Source organism: Notechis scutatus, chromosome 1 (assembly GCF_049901735.1).
Source record: "Notechis scutatus isolate UNSWTSFEM ecotype Mainland chromosome 1, rNotScu1.2, whole genome shotgun sequence".
Taxonomy (NCBI): domain Eukaryota; kingdom Metazoa; phylum Chordata; class Lepidosauria; order Squamata; family Elapidae; genus Notechis; species Notechis scutatus.
The window spans coordinates 310,425,460-310,446,846 of NC_142009.1; the positions used below are offsets into that span (position 1 = coordinate 310,425,460).

The window sequence follows — 21,387 nt, forward strand, 5'->3', positions numbered from 1 at the left end:
CAAGTATTGTATAACAATAAAGATTAGATTAGAGATTTATAAGAAAATAGTGACTATTTGTATTTGTAACTGAATACATGCTTAGCTGGTACCTCTGAATCTAAAAATTTGGAGAGCAAGAAGTTTGGAGAAACAGTTGCAGCTCTGTTGGATCTATTTCAAGAATATCAAAAGAAGGAAGAGAGATTTTGCTCAGCCGTTTTGTATATAAATGCAAGCTTTTGTAGGTCAAAATAAGCCAATGTTTATGGCCCAAGCTATAGTGCTTTTTAAAAAATTTCTTGGCATTGGTGTTTTTCTCACTTCATCCTCAGATAAATGACAGGAGCATTAAACATCCTACTCCAGTATAAACACACAGGAACACTCTGTATTTAGCTCATATCCAGATTGAGTCTTTGGCAAGCTGTATCATGCATGGAGGTTCAGGCAAGTAAATGTCTTGACAGTTCCATACGCAACTGTATCTGGGTGTGCATTGTTATTGTATGCTTTGTTGTGCAATTTTATAGATATATACTGTATCTATATTAGAAGCAGGAAGCTCCTTTCAAGATGATGTCTGGAATTCTCCATTGAAAGCTAATGTTCTAGTTCCTAAAATAAACAGTGTATTGATAGCAGTTTCCTTTCTTTTCAGTGTAGAAGTTATTTTAAAGACAGACATCAAGTGCTTTTCCCAAACTTCAAATAGGGATTTAAACCTGTTTGGTATAATAAGCAAGTGAACAGGACTTCTAGATCTGAGCTACAAAAAAATCCAAAGATCCATCAGAAGACATCAAATGGGTCGTGTAGGTCCCATTCTTAAGATGGCAATATTGTTTTCCCATCGTTATTATTATTAATACCACTTTATAATGCCTTGGTAAGGCCATACTTGGCATATTGCATTAGGTTTCGGTCACCACCATGTAAAAAAGATGTTGACACTCTAGAAAGAATACAGAGAAGAACAACAAAGATGATTAGGGGATTGGAGGCTAAAACATATAAAGAACAGTTGCTGGAACTGAGTATGTCTACTTTGATGAAAAGGACTAGGGGTGACATAATAACAGTGTTCTAATATCTCAGGGGCTGCCATAAAGAAGACGAAGTTAAGCTATTCTCCAAAGCACCTGAGGGCAGGACAAGAAGCAATGTGTGGAAACTAATCAAGGAGAGAAGCAACTTAGAACTAAGGAGAAATTTCCTGACAGAACAATTAATCAGTAGAACAACTTGCCTCCAGAAGTTGTAAATGCTCCAACACTGGAGGTTTTTAAGAAGAGATTGGATAACCATTTGTCTGAAACGGTGTAGTGTTTCCTGCCTAAGCAGGGGGTTGGGCTAGAAGACCTCCAAGTTCCCTTCCAACTCTGTTGTTCTAATTCTAAATTTTTGTCCTACCTTCCAGACACAAAGACAACCAATGGGTTCCTCTGAATTTAAATGCTCTGGGCTATATAATAGTTCTAGGTTCAGAGACATTTCCCAGATCTCTGCCTTTCAACCTGGTTCCTGGTCTTTCCTTATTTCTGCCTGCCTCACCTGCTCTCAGTCTACTAATGCTCCAATCATTTTCCATTTTCTTTTGCTTTTTATTTTCATTTCAACCCTTTGGATTTTTTCCCCTCTACTCCACCAATCCAGGATTGACCCTGAATCTAATTTCACTCTCCTATAAGTCTTCTCCATTGATTTTGGGTGTGATTAGGGCCCACAGATTAACTTTCTGTATGCACAGTTGTTTCTTGCCAGCCCCACCAGTTAGAAAAAGGCATGTGCTCAGAGTTTCTGCCCTTTTCCTTTTTATTTCATTTTTAATGCCTTCTTTCACAGACTGACAAGTACAGGCAACATGCATGCACTACTAAGCCAATTCATAAAACAGTGTCCATCTTCCACGTCAACAACTTTTCTTCTGCCTAAATACAAATGTTCTCCCTCTTTCTTAACAAACTTAAGTAATCCACAGATTTCAGCCTTGACTTTCCTGCCAGATGCATCTGGCATTTCTGCCTCTGCCTCTCATTACACATTAACCAATGGATATTGTTAATGGCAAACTGCAAATCAGGAGATCAAATTGTTGGTAGGGACCATTACTAACTACAAATGTGTAGGCCCTTTGGGTATCTTAAATCCTCCTCTCTTCTGCTACTTTCTTTGCAGACATAAAACAAACTGCAATGTTCTTTGTTTTGTTTTCCAAATCTATTTTTGAGGCTTTCACATTACAGACTTGATCAAATAAAAACTTTAGATTATGAATCTTTTTTGGCTTCTGCTGATTCTCCGGTAATAAAACTACTCAGCTGTAAGAGGGGGAGGAATTTGCCAGGAAAACTGCACAGCTAAACATTCAATCCTTTGCAGAATTTGTTCCCATCAATAAATGTTTTAACTGCTTTCAGATTCCATTATGGGCCACATAGAACTTTATCTCACATCAGTTAAAGAAGCAGCGCAAAACATCAGTCCTGCTTATAGCCTTGTCGAAGCTTTGCTTTTCACTCTTGAAACAATTCAAGCCTCTTCATTTAATTTCAATAGAAACATTAAGTGTTCCAGCCTTAGTCCTACTGCAGCTGAACTGCTCATCTTTGGATCTTATTTCCAGGTCTCAGGAGGATTGGGTTTGATAACCTCATCTGATTACAAAATCTTTGACAGCTTTAAAGGAATTTGCAGACAGAAAAGAAAAACAGCTGCTACTTCTTGAAGGATTTGTTAAGCATTCCTCCCAACTTAGATGCACAGGCTTCAGACTTCAGAGTATGCTTTTAACACATCATGGAACAGGTATGTGACTGATCCAGTGTAGAGTTCTGATCTGAAACAGTGTTTTTCTTTGCAATTTTGTCTTTTTGACCTGGTAAAGTACTTAGTACTTAAGAGTTTTAAGAATGGGGAAAGAAGCAGATATGAAAAGAGGAATTGACTGCACTATAATTGGGAAAAGATGGACTGACTAAATGGTTAAAAAACACATACTAAAACAAAATCTAAGAAACACAGTCCAAAGGAGTAACATAGGAATTTTGGAAGAAAAATAAACATCCCATAAGTTCATACCATTTCCATATCCAGTGCCTGGGGGATGTTATGAATCTTCTTTCAATAAAGAGTTGTGTACTCACAATTATTTAAAATCTGATAAGTCTTTAGCAGCAGAGGTCAAAACCAGGGCATATTAATGCATGTATATTCAATGGATACTCTAATATTTAAGAGAATAGAAATATTAAAATTGTATTGGGAGAGAAGCAGCAGTTAAGATCAATGAACACACAGAGAACTCCAAGGAGACTTTTCAGTAAACTTTAAAGGCTTGTAATACCAGTTGAGAAGACATTAAATATTTTCTAATACTGAAGATCATCTAACGGATATGGCATAGGCAAGAAGGTTTTGTTGAACATTTTAGAAATCACAATCCAAGTAATTATTAAATTCATTTTTAAAATTTAAAAATTAGCTGACCTGCCTCATGTTGGAGATCACATGCATATTTTGACAATGCTCTTAGCAAGCATGGGATTAGAGTACAGATCCCCTTCAGTGGTCTTCTAAGAATATTTTTGTTGCTTTTCTGGTGCATCTAAAGCAGAGCATCAGTTATGATTGATACGAGAGTGGCATTGAATCAAGATTCTCACAATGAGCCATTTCTCATTTCACTGTAGACCCTAGGAGTGTTTCATAGTCCCAATTTTTCAGGGCCTTCATTGGCTGCTTTGGGAAGATGCCTTTGTGGTGGGTTTGAATGATATTCCAGGAGTTGCATTTCAAAAAGCAATGGGACTAGAACAAACACTATGTTGGTTTGCATTTATAATTAAGAGATACTAAGAATATTAATATAATGCCATGCATTTAATATAGTTCTCCTCCTGATATGTACAAAATTACCATTTGGTAATAATACTTAGCAATTGTTTTTGGTTGCAAATAACTCTGGTCTTTGGACTTTGGACTGGACATCTCTGTGATAGATAAAGATAATTTAATATAAGACAATGCTATGTATATTGAGCCTTACCACATTTCCTTAATAATAGGACATGTTTTCTGATAAGCTGGCAGATAAGAGAAATGTCCATACCATATCTGTAGAAGTTCCCCTAAGTGTGAATAGAGTATGGAGCTGTTTCTTCCTAGCCAAAACCTGTGCATATCCTACAAAGTGTATTGCTATGAGACAAAGTGATTGTCCAATTTGCACCTGGCAAAAAGGGCTCCGTTCCATCTTTAAGCTAGTGGAGATGGCTCAGAGGCATTAAGTATTTTTTACTTAATGGAATATTATAGCAGGAATGTTGAACAGGGGATCAGTTGGCACCTAGGAAGCCAAAAGAACTCTGGAAGGATCCTTCCTTATTTATTCATTATTTGTTTCTTCTGTGAGCCTTGATATGCAAGCTTCCAGTTACATTGGCATACTTTGCTGCCTGCTCTTACATGGTTTTGTTTTCAGATTGTACAAGATAAGGTTACTTCATTATTAATATATACATAAGTGCATGAACGTATACATATGTATGCGCGCATTCATACCTATGCTTGTACCTACACATATGTAAATGTTGTATTCAGGCAGACAGACATGGCCCCTGGAAGTGCCAATAGTTAAGGTAAATTAAGTCCATTATTCCTGAGAACAACTATTTCTGTGACCTTATTTGCAATAAAACCAGATTCAATGATATGAGAAAATTGCTAGGTTTTGGACTAATTGAACCACACTGTATGAACCCATACAAAGACATCATTTACAAAATACTTTGTTTGTCTCGAGTATTTATTCCTGCAGAAGGAATTGGTGGGAACATAGAGTTCATATTATTTCTGCTGGTCTCCTGTGTGCACAAAAGTGGGTTGGGGGAGTATCACAAAAGGTTTATTGTTTAGACTTTTTACCGCTGGGAAGTATAAAAAGGAAATGGTACACTCCTTTGCCTTTTTGCAGAGTTATAATTCTTGGTGGTCTGCTTTAATACTGCTACTCTGTTCCTACACTGTAAATGGTTTCAGAAATTTTTTGTGCAAGCAGAGTGTCTGTGTTATTATATTTTAACAGCACTTGCAACAGAGAAATCTTTCTGTTATAAGAGGAAGTGAACTGGCTGCCTCAGGCAATGGGTTTTCCTTTTTTTCACACCAGACATTATTAACTGTGCAATTCCATACAGAATGAGGTGATGGCCCTCAACTCTGATGACTTGAAAGGGGGATGAGGCCAATTAAAAGAGAATAAAGCTACTGAAGGCTGCTAGTCATGTGGCTATATGTTACCTCAAGTAGGACTGGCAACATGTCGCTCTGTTGGTTACTGTGGAGCCCAGGGAGGTGGATATTATTACTCATGTCCTGGTTATAGGATTCCTAGAGTGGGTTAAGTTTTATAGTGAATTAGGAACAGCTTGCAAATTAAATTAGTTGTGGTACAGGTCAGTATTAAGGCTGTGCAGCATTTCAGATTCAGAGAGGGGAAAATATTCAGAGTACACAAGGGTAAATATAGCAACTGTTCACTATTCCTTAATCCAAAGGCATATTTTCCCAAGATTGTGCTGCAGCTGTGAAGGGCAGCTATGCAGTCCCAATAAAAGATACTGCTTTAAAAATTACCAACAGGTGACACACAAAGCCCTACATGGACTCCAATACAGTCTTTCCTTCAGATCCTAAGTCCTGCCTAGCCCTACTCAATATTGTTCTTGGGGAAATGAGATTAGTGGATTTGATTCATGGATGCTTTATGATGATAAGAGAGAATGCTCTGCAGAGTCTGCTCCATCTCTAGTGGAATGTATTGGGCTTGCTGTTTGTATCAGTATTCTTGTTTATGTATTTTCATCAAAGAATAGAGTTTTTGTACAATTTCCTTCAATTCAGTTTATAGCTAAGTCTTATTCATGTGTTGCAATAATGAGTTAGGGCACTAAACAAGTCAGGGAATAGGGTGCTGCAAATTGGGACTGTCTATATGTACTCCTCTTTAGATCCCTTGCTATGTTGACCAATGAGATCTCCACAGAGCTAAGTCAAACTCTGCTCTGACAAAGATTTTGCATTACCAAGAGCCTAATCATACAGAGATTTTTATCCAAGTCCATGTGAACACTGGTAGAATTTCTGCTCGTTTCTTTCTGCTCAATTCAAATGAGGTAGGATTGCAACAGAATGGCCTTATCTACAGCAAGAAGCAATGATAAAGGAAGGTTTTTCTATTGACCACATGAATAAATTTTAGAGCTGATGTAAAATAAAAGGTTAGTAGCAGCAAAAGCACTAACTCTTCTTCAACTTTGTTTTTTCATAAGAAAAGGTAAAAGGGTCTTTACCAGACCCTTTTTACCTTTTGGTAGTATTCAGCAGGCTCTGACCAGTTCTGGAGAACCAGTAGCGGAAATTTTGAGTAGTTCGGAAAACCAGCAAATATCACCTCTGCCTGGAGATTTTACAGTATCCTTTCCCTGCCACGCTCACCAAGCCACTCCCACAGAATCGGCAGTAAAAAAAAATCACCCCACCACTGGTCTTTACTAAATGAGGGTGATGTTGATCATGAGAGTAGTGTTGATCAGTTTGCATTTCTTGATTTTATTGATCTGTGTCATTCTTCACAGAAGTATTGAAGGAGCTTCTTTTCCAAGGCTTTCAGAAGTTCTGCAAATGTCATTTTTTGCAGCATAAATGTATGCCTTCAATTTCTCCAATGCACAAGAAAGAAAAGGTAAGAATCTGGAATACTTGTAGCAGATGGTAACAGATGGTAACTAAACCCACAGGATCTATAATGATGCCACAATGATCCTGACTGGGTATGAAATGGAAAGCCATCTGGGCTTAAAAGATTAAGGACTAGAGGAGGGGTAATTTGCATTCTCTAGATCAGGAGTATCAAACTCATATCATCATGGTGGTGTCACATGACATATTGGGGCTTTTTCCCCCTTTGCTAAACTGGGCATGGGCATGGCCAACATGTGACGAATCTGGCCCGTGGGCTGGAAGTTTGACAGCCCTGCTCTAGATCCATAAATTTGTCTGGTTTTATTAAAATGTCGACATTTAAGACAAGCTACACACTTTCAGATGACTTTTTCAGTATATGCGCTTTTTTTTTAAAATTTCTTGATGGCAACATTCAAGGTTTCTTATAATAAAAGGCTTATGTTTAGATGTGATTGGGTCTAGTACGTAAAAGTAACTGACACAATCTATACCACAAAATCGAGCCATTGTAAATTAGATTTTTTAAAAACGGAAAAAACCTCTGGATACATGTGTTTCTCCTTCTAACGCCCACACACACAGACAGAGACACTGAATGAATAGTGTTATCAGCCCAATGTAATAATTTGTCTGCAGTATTTTCCTTGAAGGACAAGATGTTTCTTGCACCATACAAATACAATATTATCATTAGGAATGTAGTACTGGGAATGAATCACAGCATAATATAATACCATACATGCAACCAGGAACCTTGAAAAAAAGACCCCTCAGGCAAAAGGGTTTTGCAGCAATGCAGAAACAGTTCCAGACCTGCTGAATTTCACAAGATCAATTGGTTTGGAGAACTACATTTTCTTCTGCTGGGGTTTGTATTACTTTACTTAAAGTTAAGCAAATATTTTTATTTCTTTGGTAAATGCAGTTCTACTTTTTTTTTTTTTTGCTTTAATATACATTCTTGCCCATTATATCCTATATGTTGATGTAATTTAATGTGATGTTAAGTCATCAGAAAAACCTTGCCAAGAAAACTGCAGGGTCCTGTTCAAGCAGTCTCTGAGAGCTAGATGTGACTGAACAGAGGAAAAATGCATTCTGGTCTTTTTAAGCAGGAACTATATAATTAGAAGAAATTGGGAGAAAACATAGAATTCCTATGTATTCTTCCAGGGCATGAAAATCAGCTTAGTTTAAAAAAAATGAATGAAACTGTTTCTCAAAATCCTTGAGTGGTTCCTTAAAAATGTGACCCATAAACTGTCAATTTTGAAATGGATCTGGCCTATCACAGACATTTTCTCAGTTTCTCAGCTTGAAACTTTGTAGTGGTGGGGAGCTCTGGAATGTCAGACCAGACATCAACACCTTGCTATCTCATGTGAGCCAAGGTCATCCCAACAGGCCAGAGACTGAAAGAGTTATCAAGGAGATGCCAGAACACCTAATTGGACAAGGTGACCTGTGACAAGGAGAGAGGGAGTTGTCTATTCTTTAATTATACTGAAAGTGCAGGAAATAGCCAGAGCTGGTTTTGCTTTTAAATGTGCCAATAAATGAGTCCTTTGAGAAAGCTGAAAGTGCTGAATTGGTTGGGTTAATTAATCGGAACCTTGACATGAACATTAGAAGAGAAATCTAGAATTACAAACACTTTTAAACAGTTTTTTTTCCCACCTGGTGTGCAGAGTCGCTATGGATTTCTTCACAGTTCTGTTCATGTTGAAATTCTTAAAATGGAGGTTTTTCTATTAATAAGGGCAACAATTTTCCCCTTCTCATATGGCAATTCAGGTAGCCTTCACTTACCAACCACATTTGGGGCTACTAAGCAGCATAGTCATAAAATGAAAGAACATGTGATCAAACCTGACAATGACTTCAGTTCCAACTGTGGTTGTTGAGTGGGTCACCACATATTGTTAAGCAAGGAATTACATGACTGCCATTTCTGGCTTCCTCGCAGTTTCTTCACTGACTAGGTATGTCGAAAGCCAACTGTGAAGACCAGAAATATGATTGAAAAAGTGCTTTTTTCAATCACATGACCCTGAGATCACTGTGACTGCCTAAATTTTGAGAACTAGTTATAAGTGTCCTTTATCAGGACCATCATAACTTTGAATGGTTGCTGAATGAATGGTTGGTAAGCAAGGACTATTTGTAAGAGGTATCATCTCTTCCCCATCTGAAGAAGAGTCCAAAGCAATGCAGCCTACAAATAGCTTTAGAAAAGAAACTCTCCCACAGCAGGAACAAATTTTAAAAACATATTTCAGCAATTGGTACTGAATCATCTTAATTCCAGGTACATATTTAATGATGGCAGGACTAGAATATTAAAACTCTAGACTATGGTAAACCACCTTGCCTTCCAATAAAAATTTCTAGGACAATTTTATTATAATATTGGAAGGAAATTCTAATGTTCCAATTCTACTTTATGATTATAATTGATCTAATTTGTATCATATATGTATAATATACATATTACATTAGCATGAGAAAGATAAATGAGCTGTCCACAACTAGGCTGATATCTGAGGATATTAATCTATGTACAAAAACAAACTAAAAGAAACATTGTGCTATTGAGAACATTGGTGTTTGGTCCAAACTGAAAGAACATACTGTAATTCAGAGCACATGTGAGAATATTAAAACAATCACCAGGAAAAATGTACTTGATATAAAATTTTACCCATACTTAACTCTATGAAGATTTGCATCTTTATATAGCCCATATCAATATTAAAAACATACATAGAACAGCAAATAATATTTTGTACTTGGGTCCAGATAACTAACATCATTTCTGTATCAGCTACCCACTGTAAAATAGATATAAAGTTTATCTGCATTACTATTATTTTGGCACAACAATGATTGGATGACTCTTAAGGTCCCTGTTATGTACTTGTTTTGCATATTTGTAATACTGCATTCCTATTAGACAGTGCCGCCTAGCAATTGGTAGATAACAACAATTCTGATTGGCCGCCTAAGCGGCGGAAGTTTTAAATAAATGCCATTGGTTGCGAGCCTCGAGCAGCCGCTATAAAAAGGGCTGCCGCGGCTCAACTTTAGTTGAAGTTACTAACCGTTAATAAAGAGCTGAATTCAACTCCGGTCTCGAGTCTGCTTTGTTCTGGCGATAGAACAGTCCCTTTAAATCATTAGTGGAGAGGGGACTTGTGTATCTCAAGGAAAAGTCTGTGGGCTTCTTTGTGTCCATGGATGTCCAAATGTGGGAAGTAATGTCAAAGTTATTTGCCCTGTTTTTCCTCCAATATGTTTCTTTTTTAACTTTGCTCTGTAGCCTACAGTCATGGGATGTCTGATAGTCTGCCATCTAAATACTAGTGAGCTATAATCCTGTTTAGCTGTTTGAAAAACAGCCAAGGTCAGCTAGATGCTATTATCTGCTATAGGCTTCATATTAACGAACATCCATTGCTTAATTCCAATTGAGATAACACAGCGTTATGGACATTTTAACTGTTGGACATGTTATTTAAGAAGAAAAGTTCAGTACAACTCTAATTGTACTAATCACTTTTAGTGTTTCATGGGTCAAATTTCCCTCCTCTGTTTCTTCTGGAACTTGACTTCTACTCAAAGCTGATTCCCAATTATGGCCCACATTAAACACATCTTTATTTTCTTTATTATCACCTAAGCTTCTTTGAATATTGCTTTCCTATTTAATAGGATTTATTTCCTTCAGTATGGAATACTGAGATATGGACTTGTTACCCAGTTTTGAATATGTTATTTTCATCAACTAAAGCCTACATGGAGGATTCAGAGGTAATAATTATCTGGAATTATGGTAATTTATCCCACTCAAAATGATATACTTGCACCTATAATTACTGTAGATAGCACATTATGTCAAATTCTTAAGTACTTCATATTGTTACTTCCTCCCAACTTGTTTTTTAAAAAAAACAGAATTGTTAAATCATCTCCTAAATGAAATCCCAGATTTCCTTCCTTTTCTTTCCTCCTAATACCAAACAAGCCATTTCTCAATTATTATTCCCTTTTTTTTTCTTTATCCATTCATACCAGTAGTTGCTACCAATTGACTTGAATCAGCTTGGTAATCAATCCTTTCATGCTTACAGTAGTACAAAGAGATTAAAAGAATCTTATAACCAAATTACCAATTCTCACACCATCACATAAACTAACTGGACATTTATCTTATGCTCAACAGTTTTCTTTTTTCTTTAGCCACGTTTTACCCAATGTCCTCCATCCATACTAAGGAAAAAATCTTCCATGAAACAAGCATTGAGAGAAAAGGAAAAAGTAGAGAGAAGAGTTCGATTCCAGGAACCAGGAGAAATTATTACAAATGGTATGTTTCAGGCTTTCTCAGTTATGATCTGTCATACTCAATCTTTTTGAAGGGTTCTTAAATAGCTTTGAATTATTTTTAGGATATCTTTGTTGAATTGTGGCTGTATCCCTATGCAACCCTTGAAGTGACCTCTAAAGGGGAATATGAGATTCAATTTTCTAAGATCAAGAGAAGAAAATCTTATCTTTTGGGGGTTGCTCTTTGGTGTGCAAGACTCATGCTTTAGATTTAAATTGAAAACAGAGTCAATGAATAACCACAAATCTCATTTACACATATTGCATGGGAGTTGTTTTGTTTAAATATGTGCAAATGCTCTACATGCAAATGCTCCCAATTATTTGGTCATAAAAGAATGTACCTAGTGATATTGTTTCCATGCAGAAAGACCCAGGTCAGACAAAGAAATGTTTGAGGGATCAGAATCCAAATATAAGAGGACTCCAAAAGGGCTCTTGAGAACCTGACGAGTTACCATCATTCAAAAAGGATAACTAAGATTTATAAGAATAAGTGGTCTGAGCGGGTATCAGGAAGTTTGCAATATAACTTCACATGAAGATTGATTGATGTTAGAATTTTCTCTGTGAGCTCTCTAGGTGACATACAGTGTACACCATCTATCCCCCAATTTTTTTCTCACAAGAAAATGCTGTTGAAAGAAAGTCATTCAGTGAGTTGAAAGAAAGTCATTCAGTGAGTTACGACTGAGACCGGAATTTAAGCTGGGTTTCACTGAGCATAGCTCTACACATTAAACATTATGCCACTTTACTAAGAAAAACAAGTAGGGGCAGGTAAATCTTCCATAACACAGTAAAATTACAAATAAATGACTTTCCAAAAACTGTTCCTTCATTATCTCAAGATTTAACCAGATTTTTACAAACCTGTCCATCACCACAAGAACATTAAAAAAAACTCAGATTATGTTTAATTTGTGCTTTTATTTCATAAGTACACTTTACTCCCCTCAAAAATGAATAGAAATCTTTGAGAAAGAATTTCAGGATAAAAATTGAGGATGGAAGCTAAAATCAAAGACTATCTTTCAGTCCCAACACTGGTTTTACCCTGGAAATATAACTTTCTCATGCACTAATAGTGCTAATGGGGCTCAAATAAGTTTCATAAGTGTATAAAGAGTACTGGGATGTTCCTTTATTCTCATTTCAAAAATTGCTTTTCACACTATCATAGTGCAATAATATGTAATAAAATGTTTTGTAAATTTCCCTATAACTTGTTAATGTCACCTATTAAGTCAACTTCTAAGCAAGGTCAGGATTAGACTTCTAAGCAAGATCTTCTAAGCAAGGTCAGGACTTCTATCTAGAAAGTATAACTTATCTTTCATTATTTCTTAAGCAACTGCTATTAGTAGTTTGAGAACAATACTAAAATGTGAAAGCCAGAATCCAATTTGAGAAGAGAGGAGATTTGAGATTTTATAGACTGAAGTGGGTACCCAAAGGCCTAAAATATCACCATTTCTTCAAAAAATACAAAAAAGGCAACTTTTTTGGGACAGGCACCCTCAGAGGAACTGCAGAAAGAATGCTGAAAGAGCTCAACACCAAAGTCACTTTTTGCCTCCTCACCCCATTTTAGAACATTGTTGAACAGCAGTATGATAAACTTAGATGTTAATTGTTCTGTTTTTATTCACAATTCAACAATACATCTGAAAAATGAGCTGCTACAATATTATGTATGCAATAATGTATACTAGCTGAACATGTTCATTAAAATGCCTTATTGTAGAGTGAAGTACGTACAGTGTACAGATAAAAAAAATGTATATAGAATTGCACACAGAAAAGGTTCACAAATGCAGAGATTTTTAAAAAGAAAAATACTACAAAAAGTTGAAAGCATATCGAACCTAATTCAAAGTTGTGAACATGAAAAATGGAGTGAAAACAAAACATATGAATTGTTTGTCCCTACTTCTATTTAAAACAGTTACTATAAAGTTACATGAGCTATTTTAAAGTTGCCATGATGACAAAGCTCACAATGAAAAATCATGTTTGGAATCGTAGTAAGAAATCCTCATTTTCTACTGCCAACTCATCCATTTATATCCTTTAGTGCAAATGGTCTCTGATAAATTTTACGTTGCCAAATGACAACACAAACCATCAATCTGGCTCAGCTATATAGACTGAAAAATGAAAGCATTTTGGCAGAACAGACATTTTTCCATTTGCAGTAGATTTCTCCCTAAATCAAGATTTGGATGGCTTTTATCAACAAATATCACTCCAAGATACAAGCAGATGATGTATCCTTATGTACCAAGAATGACTCTAAAAAAACAGATTATTTTTTTTAATTCTGTCATGGGTTTTTTTTTTTTGGGGGGGGAATAAAATAGAAAGCATGGTTACAAAATCATTGTTTTCTCACAACAGGCTATATTTCTGCAACAAGCAAAGCCATATCATCATTCTTATAATTGAAATGGATTTATAAAATGTATTTCTACTCAAAACATTCTATAACATAGATTTGTCTAATTTGATATCCGGGGTGTTGGTTAGTCTACAATTCCCAGAATTTTCAGCCAACATGGTTTAAATATTCCTAACCCAATGACTCCCCATCCCCCAAAAACTCCCTCCCCAAAGTTTTTTCAGTGTCCCAAATAACCCAACTAAGCCACACAGCCAACAGTTGCATTGGGACGATAATACTTGTGTGAAAATCCTGGCATGTATTCTATTCTATGTGTGTGTGTGCATGTGTTTTGTGTGTGTGTGTGTGTGTGAGAGAGAGAGAGAGAGAGAGAGAGAGAGATCTGAGTAATGGAAAATAGTGACATCATATTAGGATCCTGTCCCCATCTGCCATGTCACTGTCCATGTGTAGAAAGCAACCAACCCCTACTTCATGTCTAAAGTGGAGAGCCCCATCTTAATATAAGAGAAGAGCTTGATAAATTAGGATCCTAAGTCACATGGCAATTGTTCCATTGACAGAAGGAGACATCTACTATAGATATTTATCTTGGAGGACAGACCTAATTGCTTGATAATACTTCCCTTAAAAATTAATAGAATGTCATTTTCCAGAATATTCAGAGAAGGATTCATAGTTATTTTTGGAACTTCTTTCAAAAAGAGTAACATGATTACAAAAGAGGTTTTTTTTTTTGTAGGGTAACATATCTTCTTCAGCTGGCATATTTAAGGCACCTGAATAGGTAACAATCCAATTCAAAGTTGAACTATCTTGTGTAAGACCCTCTGTCATTTAAAGCTGCATATAAGAAGAACATTCATTTTGAAACAAATAAAAAGTTGAATCAAATGCAGCCATTTTAATTTATTTCTAAATGAAGTCATAACATCTTACATGGAAGTTTGTTTTTTAAAAATCATGGATATATTAATTGTCTTTTTAGTGCAAAAATGTCAAATAATTGGTTTATCATTTTTCATTATTCCACAATTGTTTAACTCTTCCTTTTGCTTCAATAGATGAGAATAGTGGAGCTAATTTTTGTGGCAGTTTCTGATGGCCACCATTTTGATTTACTGAAAATATATTTCAAAATATGCAAATATTCCTCACCCTGGGGCATCCGTTATTTTATGAAAAAATAATCACACTCTTCAAGGAGAATTCAGCATTGTGTAGAGTCATGTGTCTAGTGGCTAACATTGTTCTTCAGATGTCCCCAGTGATGCAATATCTGACACATTTTGAAGAAATGAAAACACATCTGCAGAGGTGAGATTTTCTATTACCAGCTGTACTTACAATATAGTTAAAGAAAAGGAAACAACAATGAACATAAAAAGGAAATGAAATGCCAAATAATGGATTAGTGACAAAACCAATATCAAAGAAAGACTGAAGAAGTAAAGCCAATAAAGAAAATTGCTGCATAGAGTAAGATAGAGGGGTCAAAAATTCAAGATGGCAGTCATAGCCATGTACTTGAAATCCCACCTGTTTTTATATGCTCCAAGCAATATATTTGAAAAGTACCTCAACTGCATTGATTGTGCCTATCAGTTTGATTTTTGACCCCCCACTAAAGATACCCTGATTGCCTATTTCTCTGTCCACCTAGGAACATAATCATTATTTCGTATAAAAGGCAACATTTAAGTTTTGCCTCAGGCACCATCATATTACCAGAGGTGCTCTAATAGTGAGATGGGTGGCACATACATTTAATTAATTAATTAGTTTAGCTTGGGAGGCTGATATCAGGCTATAAAAAATCATATTTGCTGCCTTCCCTATGCATTGGATTTGTATTACAACAGCATCCAGCCAAAAATCCTAGCATTTCTTAAAAAAGAAAGAAACTAGAATCAGCTAAATTAACTTGAATGACTTTTGAAATAGAAATCTTACTCACTTTGTTTGAAGCTTTTTAAAACAGTTCATTACTTTTGCAATTAAGTAAATCAGCTTTTGCTTCTTAACTGGGCAATTTCCAAACTTACAAATTTGCGTTTTTGTATTAATCCCCAAAGATTTTCTTGGCGATATACTACAAGTGTGCCTGTTATTTTCTAGACATTTCCTACTGTGACTAAATAGCTGTTTAGCAATAACCTTTTATAAACTGACTGTGACATATATATTATTTATTGCAATTCTTATTAATAATGCCTAATGCACACCTTCTATAAAAATACAAATCAGGTGGAATGGATCCAAAGTATTATAATTCTTCCTTAGCTCAAATATCACTCAGCCAGGAATTCATAAGGTGGTCTTGGGCCAGGCATTCCATTTTAGCATTGACCCCTCTTTGCTTTTGAAATAAGATGTTATGTAATAACAATGGCCTGTCTTATAGAGCTATTGTATGTATATTAGGCGTATACATACCACCTCTCCACCTGGTGGAGAGATGCATCAATCAAAGAAATGAAGATGGTATATAGCAATGATGAACTAGCTATACCAAGCATCTCACACACACTGGAATGCAAGATAAAAGATTTCATTTTATTTTTATTCTGCCACACAAATACACACACAGAACTTCTCAGCAAAACTTCAGAGTGAAAGCAAGCAATTTTATGGATTAAAAGAAAATTTTAACTACCAATAAAGAGAAGTATGACTACTAATGACACAGGCATAAAACAGGAGAGAAAGGACAGTCATAAATCATTCTTCCCAGTCTAGGTGGACCTTCAGCAATATGGAATTGCTCAGAATTCCCTTGTCAGCATTGCTGTCCTGAGTATTCTCAAAACCGAGGTCTACTCATTTAAAATATGTGAAAGTTGGGTAAGACTGAGATATATTCTTAACTATTTCTCCTTCTGGTTTTGAATCAGGACTTTTAGAGAAAAATCCCGAGTGCTTTCATGCACCAAATCTGGTCATTTGCAAGCATGTTGCAAAGACTTACTAAAAATATCCTTAATACTTGACATGGGGATTCTGCAGAGCTTTGAGATTTGGGTTTCGTGAAGACTATAGAGGTAAGGTTTGCAGGCATGTCCTCTGTTTTCATTTGGCACATGGCAGCTGAAAGCCTGGCCTAAAAGGATGAATTCCCAAAAGTCTTCTTTAAAGAGTTGCTTTCTAGATAGATGGAGACTATAGCAACCTACATGTTCTGTCCCCATAGCTAGGAATTCTGGGAAATGAGTTGCAATGTCTCTGGGGCAAGAAGCTAATATCAATTAAAATATTACATTTCTGAATACATAATTTGAAGATGCATGGAAGCAGATCGGCTTTTTCTTGCTCAGTTAAGAAACAAGCAATCTAAGATCATTTATTTCAGATAAATAAGTCATGGTACAGTAATACACTGCACTGATTGCTTGTTTGCTTCTGGGTGCAATTCAAGGTAATCATCTTTAAAGCTCTTCATGGCATGGGTCCAGCTTGCCTAAGGGACTGTTTCATTCCCCCTGGGATTGTTGTCCCCCACATCCGTGCCAGCAGAGATGGTATGCTCAGGGGTGGGATTCAAATTTTTAACAACCGGTTCTGTGGGCGTGGCTTAGGTGGCTTGGTGGTCATGTGACTGGGTGGACATGGCTTGGTGGTCATGTGACTGGCTGGGTGTGGCCAATTCAATATCACTATCACATCTCCTCGCCTGGTCTCTCATGACTGTGGGGATGCTGCAACAGTCGTAAGTGTGAAAAATGGTCATAAGTCACTTTTTTCAGTGCCATTGTAACTTTGAATGGTCACTCCACACAAGCAAAGTACCAGCAAAAGAGGGGGGAAACTCCAGAGACGTTCCTGAGACAGGAAGTCTAGTCCTGCCAAGAATGTAATAAGGGTTAATGGAGAGGCAGTTTCTGTAAGCAACACCAGAATGTTTCCTTCCTGCCTTCCTTACAGGATTAGGCCAGTAATTTCTTCTAACAACCAGTTCTCTGAACTGCTTAGAATGTTAACAACTGGTTCTAGCGAATACGTGCGAACTGGTAGAATCCCACCCCGGGTATGCTCTTTCCATTAACCAGGGAATTCTGGATAAGTCCAAGAGAAGGGCCTTCTCTGCTGTCATTCTGGCCCACTGGAATACATCTGCCTCCCCTCTGGAGTGAGGACCTCTTCAACCCTTTTGACCTTCCATAAAAGCCTAAAGACCTGGTTCTGCCAGTTGGCTTGGGGGTCCAAAGGAGGGGCTTCGTGTTGGAGGTGGCTTGCAGATTAATATCAGATTCCACCTCTTTCCCCACTCATGCTACTCCTTTTCTCTCCATCCTTTCTCTCCATCTTTTAGCTATCATATTTTCTATTTTTATAGTTTTGCAACATTCTATTTATAGAGTTTTATTTTTAATTTAATATTGTAAGCTACCCAGAGTCACCCTGTGGTAAGATAGGTGGCTAATAAATTTGATAAATAAACAAACAAATACATAATGAACAAATGCATAAAATTGAGAAGAGAGCAACAACAGCTAATGTCACCTCTGCAAAGAAGGTGAACAGTGGACCACCTAGTTAGGTGTTGCAAGAAGATCGCACTGACTGACTACAAACAAGGGCCTGACAAAGTAGCAACAATGGTGCCTTGGAACAGCTGCAAGAAATACCATTTCTCTGCAAGCAAGAATTGGTGGGACCACGAAACAAAGTAATAGAAAATGAAGAAGACAAAGTACTCTTTAGAATTCAAACAGACAAGCACCCGCCACATAACACCCGAGATTTAACAGTTGTCCAGTAGAAATACTGTACAGATTAAAACATCTGTACAGTGGGCATGGCAGTACTTGGATGCAGAAAAAATAGAAAAGAAAGAACTAGAGAAAATCACAAAATACAAAGAGCTACAAATAGAAGTAGAATGACTGTGGCAAAAGGTCTTGGGTACAATCTCAAAACTCCTGGAGCATCACTTGAACCACCTTCAACACTGACCAAATCACCATCAGTCAATTGCAAAAAAAAAACCACCACCAGTCTATTTGGAACACCTTACTTTCTGTGACAATACCTTGAGACCATGAAACAACATCTGCCTTTCCCCTGTCCTTGGAAAGGACTTGATGGATGGATCAAAATGCCAAATCCAGTCTAAACATCTGGCTGACTATGTGACCAACCATAAAAATAAATGAGATGGAAGCAGAATAACTTTTGCATCAGCATGTGCATGGAGCAAACAAGCTACTGGCAACTATTCACAGAAGGCACAAAAGAGAGTAATTTTAAATAGCAATTGATTTAACAAAGAAAATGGAAGGCTGTTCAAAGATAATTTGCAAGCGGAAAGAACGGCTTCATGAAAGATGAATAAATCATTTGCTGCAAGTAGTTCCCCTGACTCTATTAGAGAACATTGATTCAGTTTCTTGGGTGTTTTAAAATGATTTGCTCTTAGCATTGTGCTTCCCCCTCACACATTTTGATACATTATTATGGGCTGGGTTGCCTGACTTTATGACTTCTGCTTTCGTCGTGTGCCTTGGCCTGACAGCTTAAGTGTGTTTACCATGAATTCTGGAGCGGGTAATAGCAGGTAATTTAAATAGGCCAGAGTGAATGGTGGACCTTTACCCATAATGATACAGCAATGGCAGGGTTTTGTTTTTTGTTTTTTTTTAAAAAAAATCCACTTACTAGCTATATGCATATAACAGACAAATGGCTGTAGTCTATTCAATTTTTAAAAATCATTATCTGAGGCGCAGATTTTCCATGCACAAATAGCTTTATAAAAGAATACCATTATTACAAAATAATAGCAAAGCACCTTAAATAAAAATTGCCATGTTGGGTGAAACAGATGTTTTAACTGGCTCTGCAACCCATCAGCATGTCCTGGCTTGACACTTGCGTTGCTTCCAACACAGAGCAGGATAGAGAGAGGGGAAGCTGCTTTATATACAGACTGCTCATAGGTTCTTCCAGCTTATTATTAATATGATTTATGCAGATCAGTCTAAATCTAGTCATTGTCAGGATAATAACCATTCAACTGTTATTCTGCCCCATTACACTTTGGATAGATTGACTTTCAAAAATATTCATGCACAAATTACCACTATTCTCAGAAATTACTGTTCCTAAAACGCCAATGGTAAGCATCCATCTTTAATATCCATATGTTTATGGACAATTGACCCGGAGGCATCCCAGGTGTGTTTGTGTGTGTGTGTGTGTGTATGTGTGTGTGAAATATTTGAGACATTCAGTACAGGTAATCCTCAACTTAAAACAGTTCATTTAGTGACCATTCAAAGTTACAATGGAACTGAAAAATGTGACTTATGACCGTTTTTCACAGTTACGACCTTTGCAGCATCCTCATGATCATGGGATCAAAATTCAGATGCCTGGCAACTGACTCATATTTATGATGGTTGCAATGTCCCAAAGTCATATGATCATCTTTTGTGACCTTCTGACATGTAAAATCAATGGGGAAGCCAGATTCACTTAAACAACCGGGTGACTCATTTATCAACTGCAGTGAGTCACTTAACAATTGAGGCAAGAAAGGTGGTAAAATGGGGCAAAACGTACTTAACGAATGTCTCACTTAACAGAATTATTGGGCTCAATTGTAGTTGTAAGTCGCGGACTACCTATATTTCAAGAGTGGCATACCCACTGGTGCTGTTTTGACAGTCAGTTTGTTAAGGTGTTGTTTCACTTACAAATAAAACTGAATATCTGTTGGAAATGATGCTTTTTCCATCTTTTATACTGAAATACATCGGATTACATACTTTTCATGAAAAGCATGAGCTTATTCAGCTTTTATCCAGTAATTAACTTCATCTCCTAGCATTAATCAATGTTATCAATGGGGGAAGTAGGATGGTTCTCCCCCTTGTGGTAATTCATTTCTCAAATGATTAAGCATAAGGCTCACCACCATCAACCTTTGTTCTCATTTAGGATACAAAAATCAGGAAGAGTCTGACATCACCTTTTCAGATTACGTAACAATTTTTATTGAAAGACATGAGGTTCTGTGAGCTTATTATGCCTTTTAACATCATGGACATTTAACACATTGCAATTGTTAAGTGATAAGGTACTTATCATCTGCCTCACATTCAACCTAAGCTATATAACCAACCTCCCTTACTTGCACTTTTCTTGCTCCCACTTCACTTCAAATTACACTAAAACAAAAAGATAAGGAACACAGCAAAGAGGTGAAAAATGGCCAAAGTTTGTGAGGATACCGAATATTACACCTATTAATGTCACTGCTACTTGAGCTGCAATGTAAATTAAGCAAAAAGCCAGCTGATATGTGAAAAACTGATATACCAAAACTGGTATGCCAAAGGTTTAGCAGGTTGCCTAATCAACAAGCGCCCCTCTTGGTCAGCTAATTACAGTTTCCAGTAATTCCTAGTGGATGGGTTCTGTTCTGGGAGGAACAAAGAAAAGGTATAAAGGCAAATACTCGAGAACTGTAACTTGGTGTAAGTTCTCAAATAAATGATGCCTCTGCTCCAAGCAACTTGCCCTGTGAGTTCCTTGGATGACCTGGCTTGGTTCTGAACCCTGAACTTCTGACAGTTTTGAACAGTTATATATCATGAGTATCAAGATGGCTGAGTTAGGGTGAGGCTAGTAGGATGCAGCAATCCAGGTGCTGAATAGCATTAGAGTCAATGATTTCAGTAAGCTGGGTTCCTGAGTATTACATGCAAAAAAAAAAAAGGGATTTTTTTCAACTTTCCAGTCTAGCCAATATCTCTGAGATTTCATGATATTGTCTCACTCAGTACTCACGTGTCCTGCTGAACTTTTATTAAACTTAGCCAATGTGTTAGGTCTGTGAAAATGCTTTGCTGAAATCTTTGTGCAAATCC

The 21,387-nt window shown here is 36.8% G+C and overlaps 1 protein-coding gene across 2 annotated transcripts in view; it reads left to right on the forward strand.

Moving 5' to 3' along the window:
• LOC113413638 (uncharacterized) overlaps positions 1-21,387 on the forward strand; it is a 72,990-nt gene that overhangs the window by 48,755 nt on the left and 2,848 nt on the right. The window contains exons 2-3 of one of the 2 annotated variants that reach the window (XM_087952245.1): positions 2,606-2,787; positions 10,966-11,092. In XM_087952245.1, coding sequence (XP_087808371.1) covers positions 2,779-2,787; positions 10,966-11,092 — 136 coding nt within the window. In that variant the 5' untranslated portion in view covers positions 2,606-2,778. Of the gene's footprint in view, positions 1-2,605; positions 2,788-6,619; positions 6,725-10,965; positions 11,093-21,387 lie in introns of those variants that run through there. The other variant, XM_026670060.2, reaches the window with a different exon arrangement.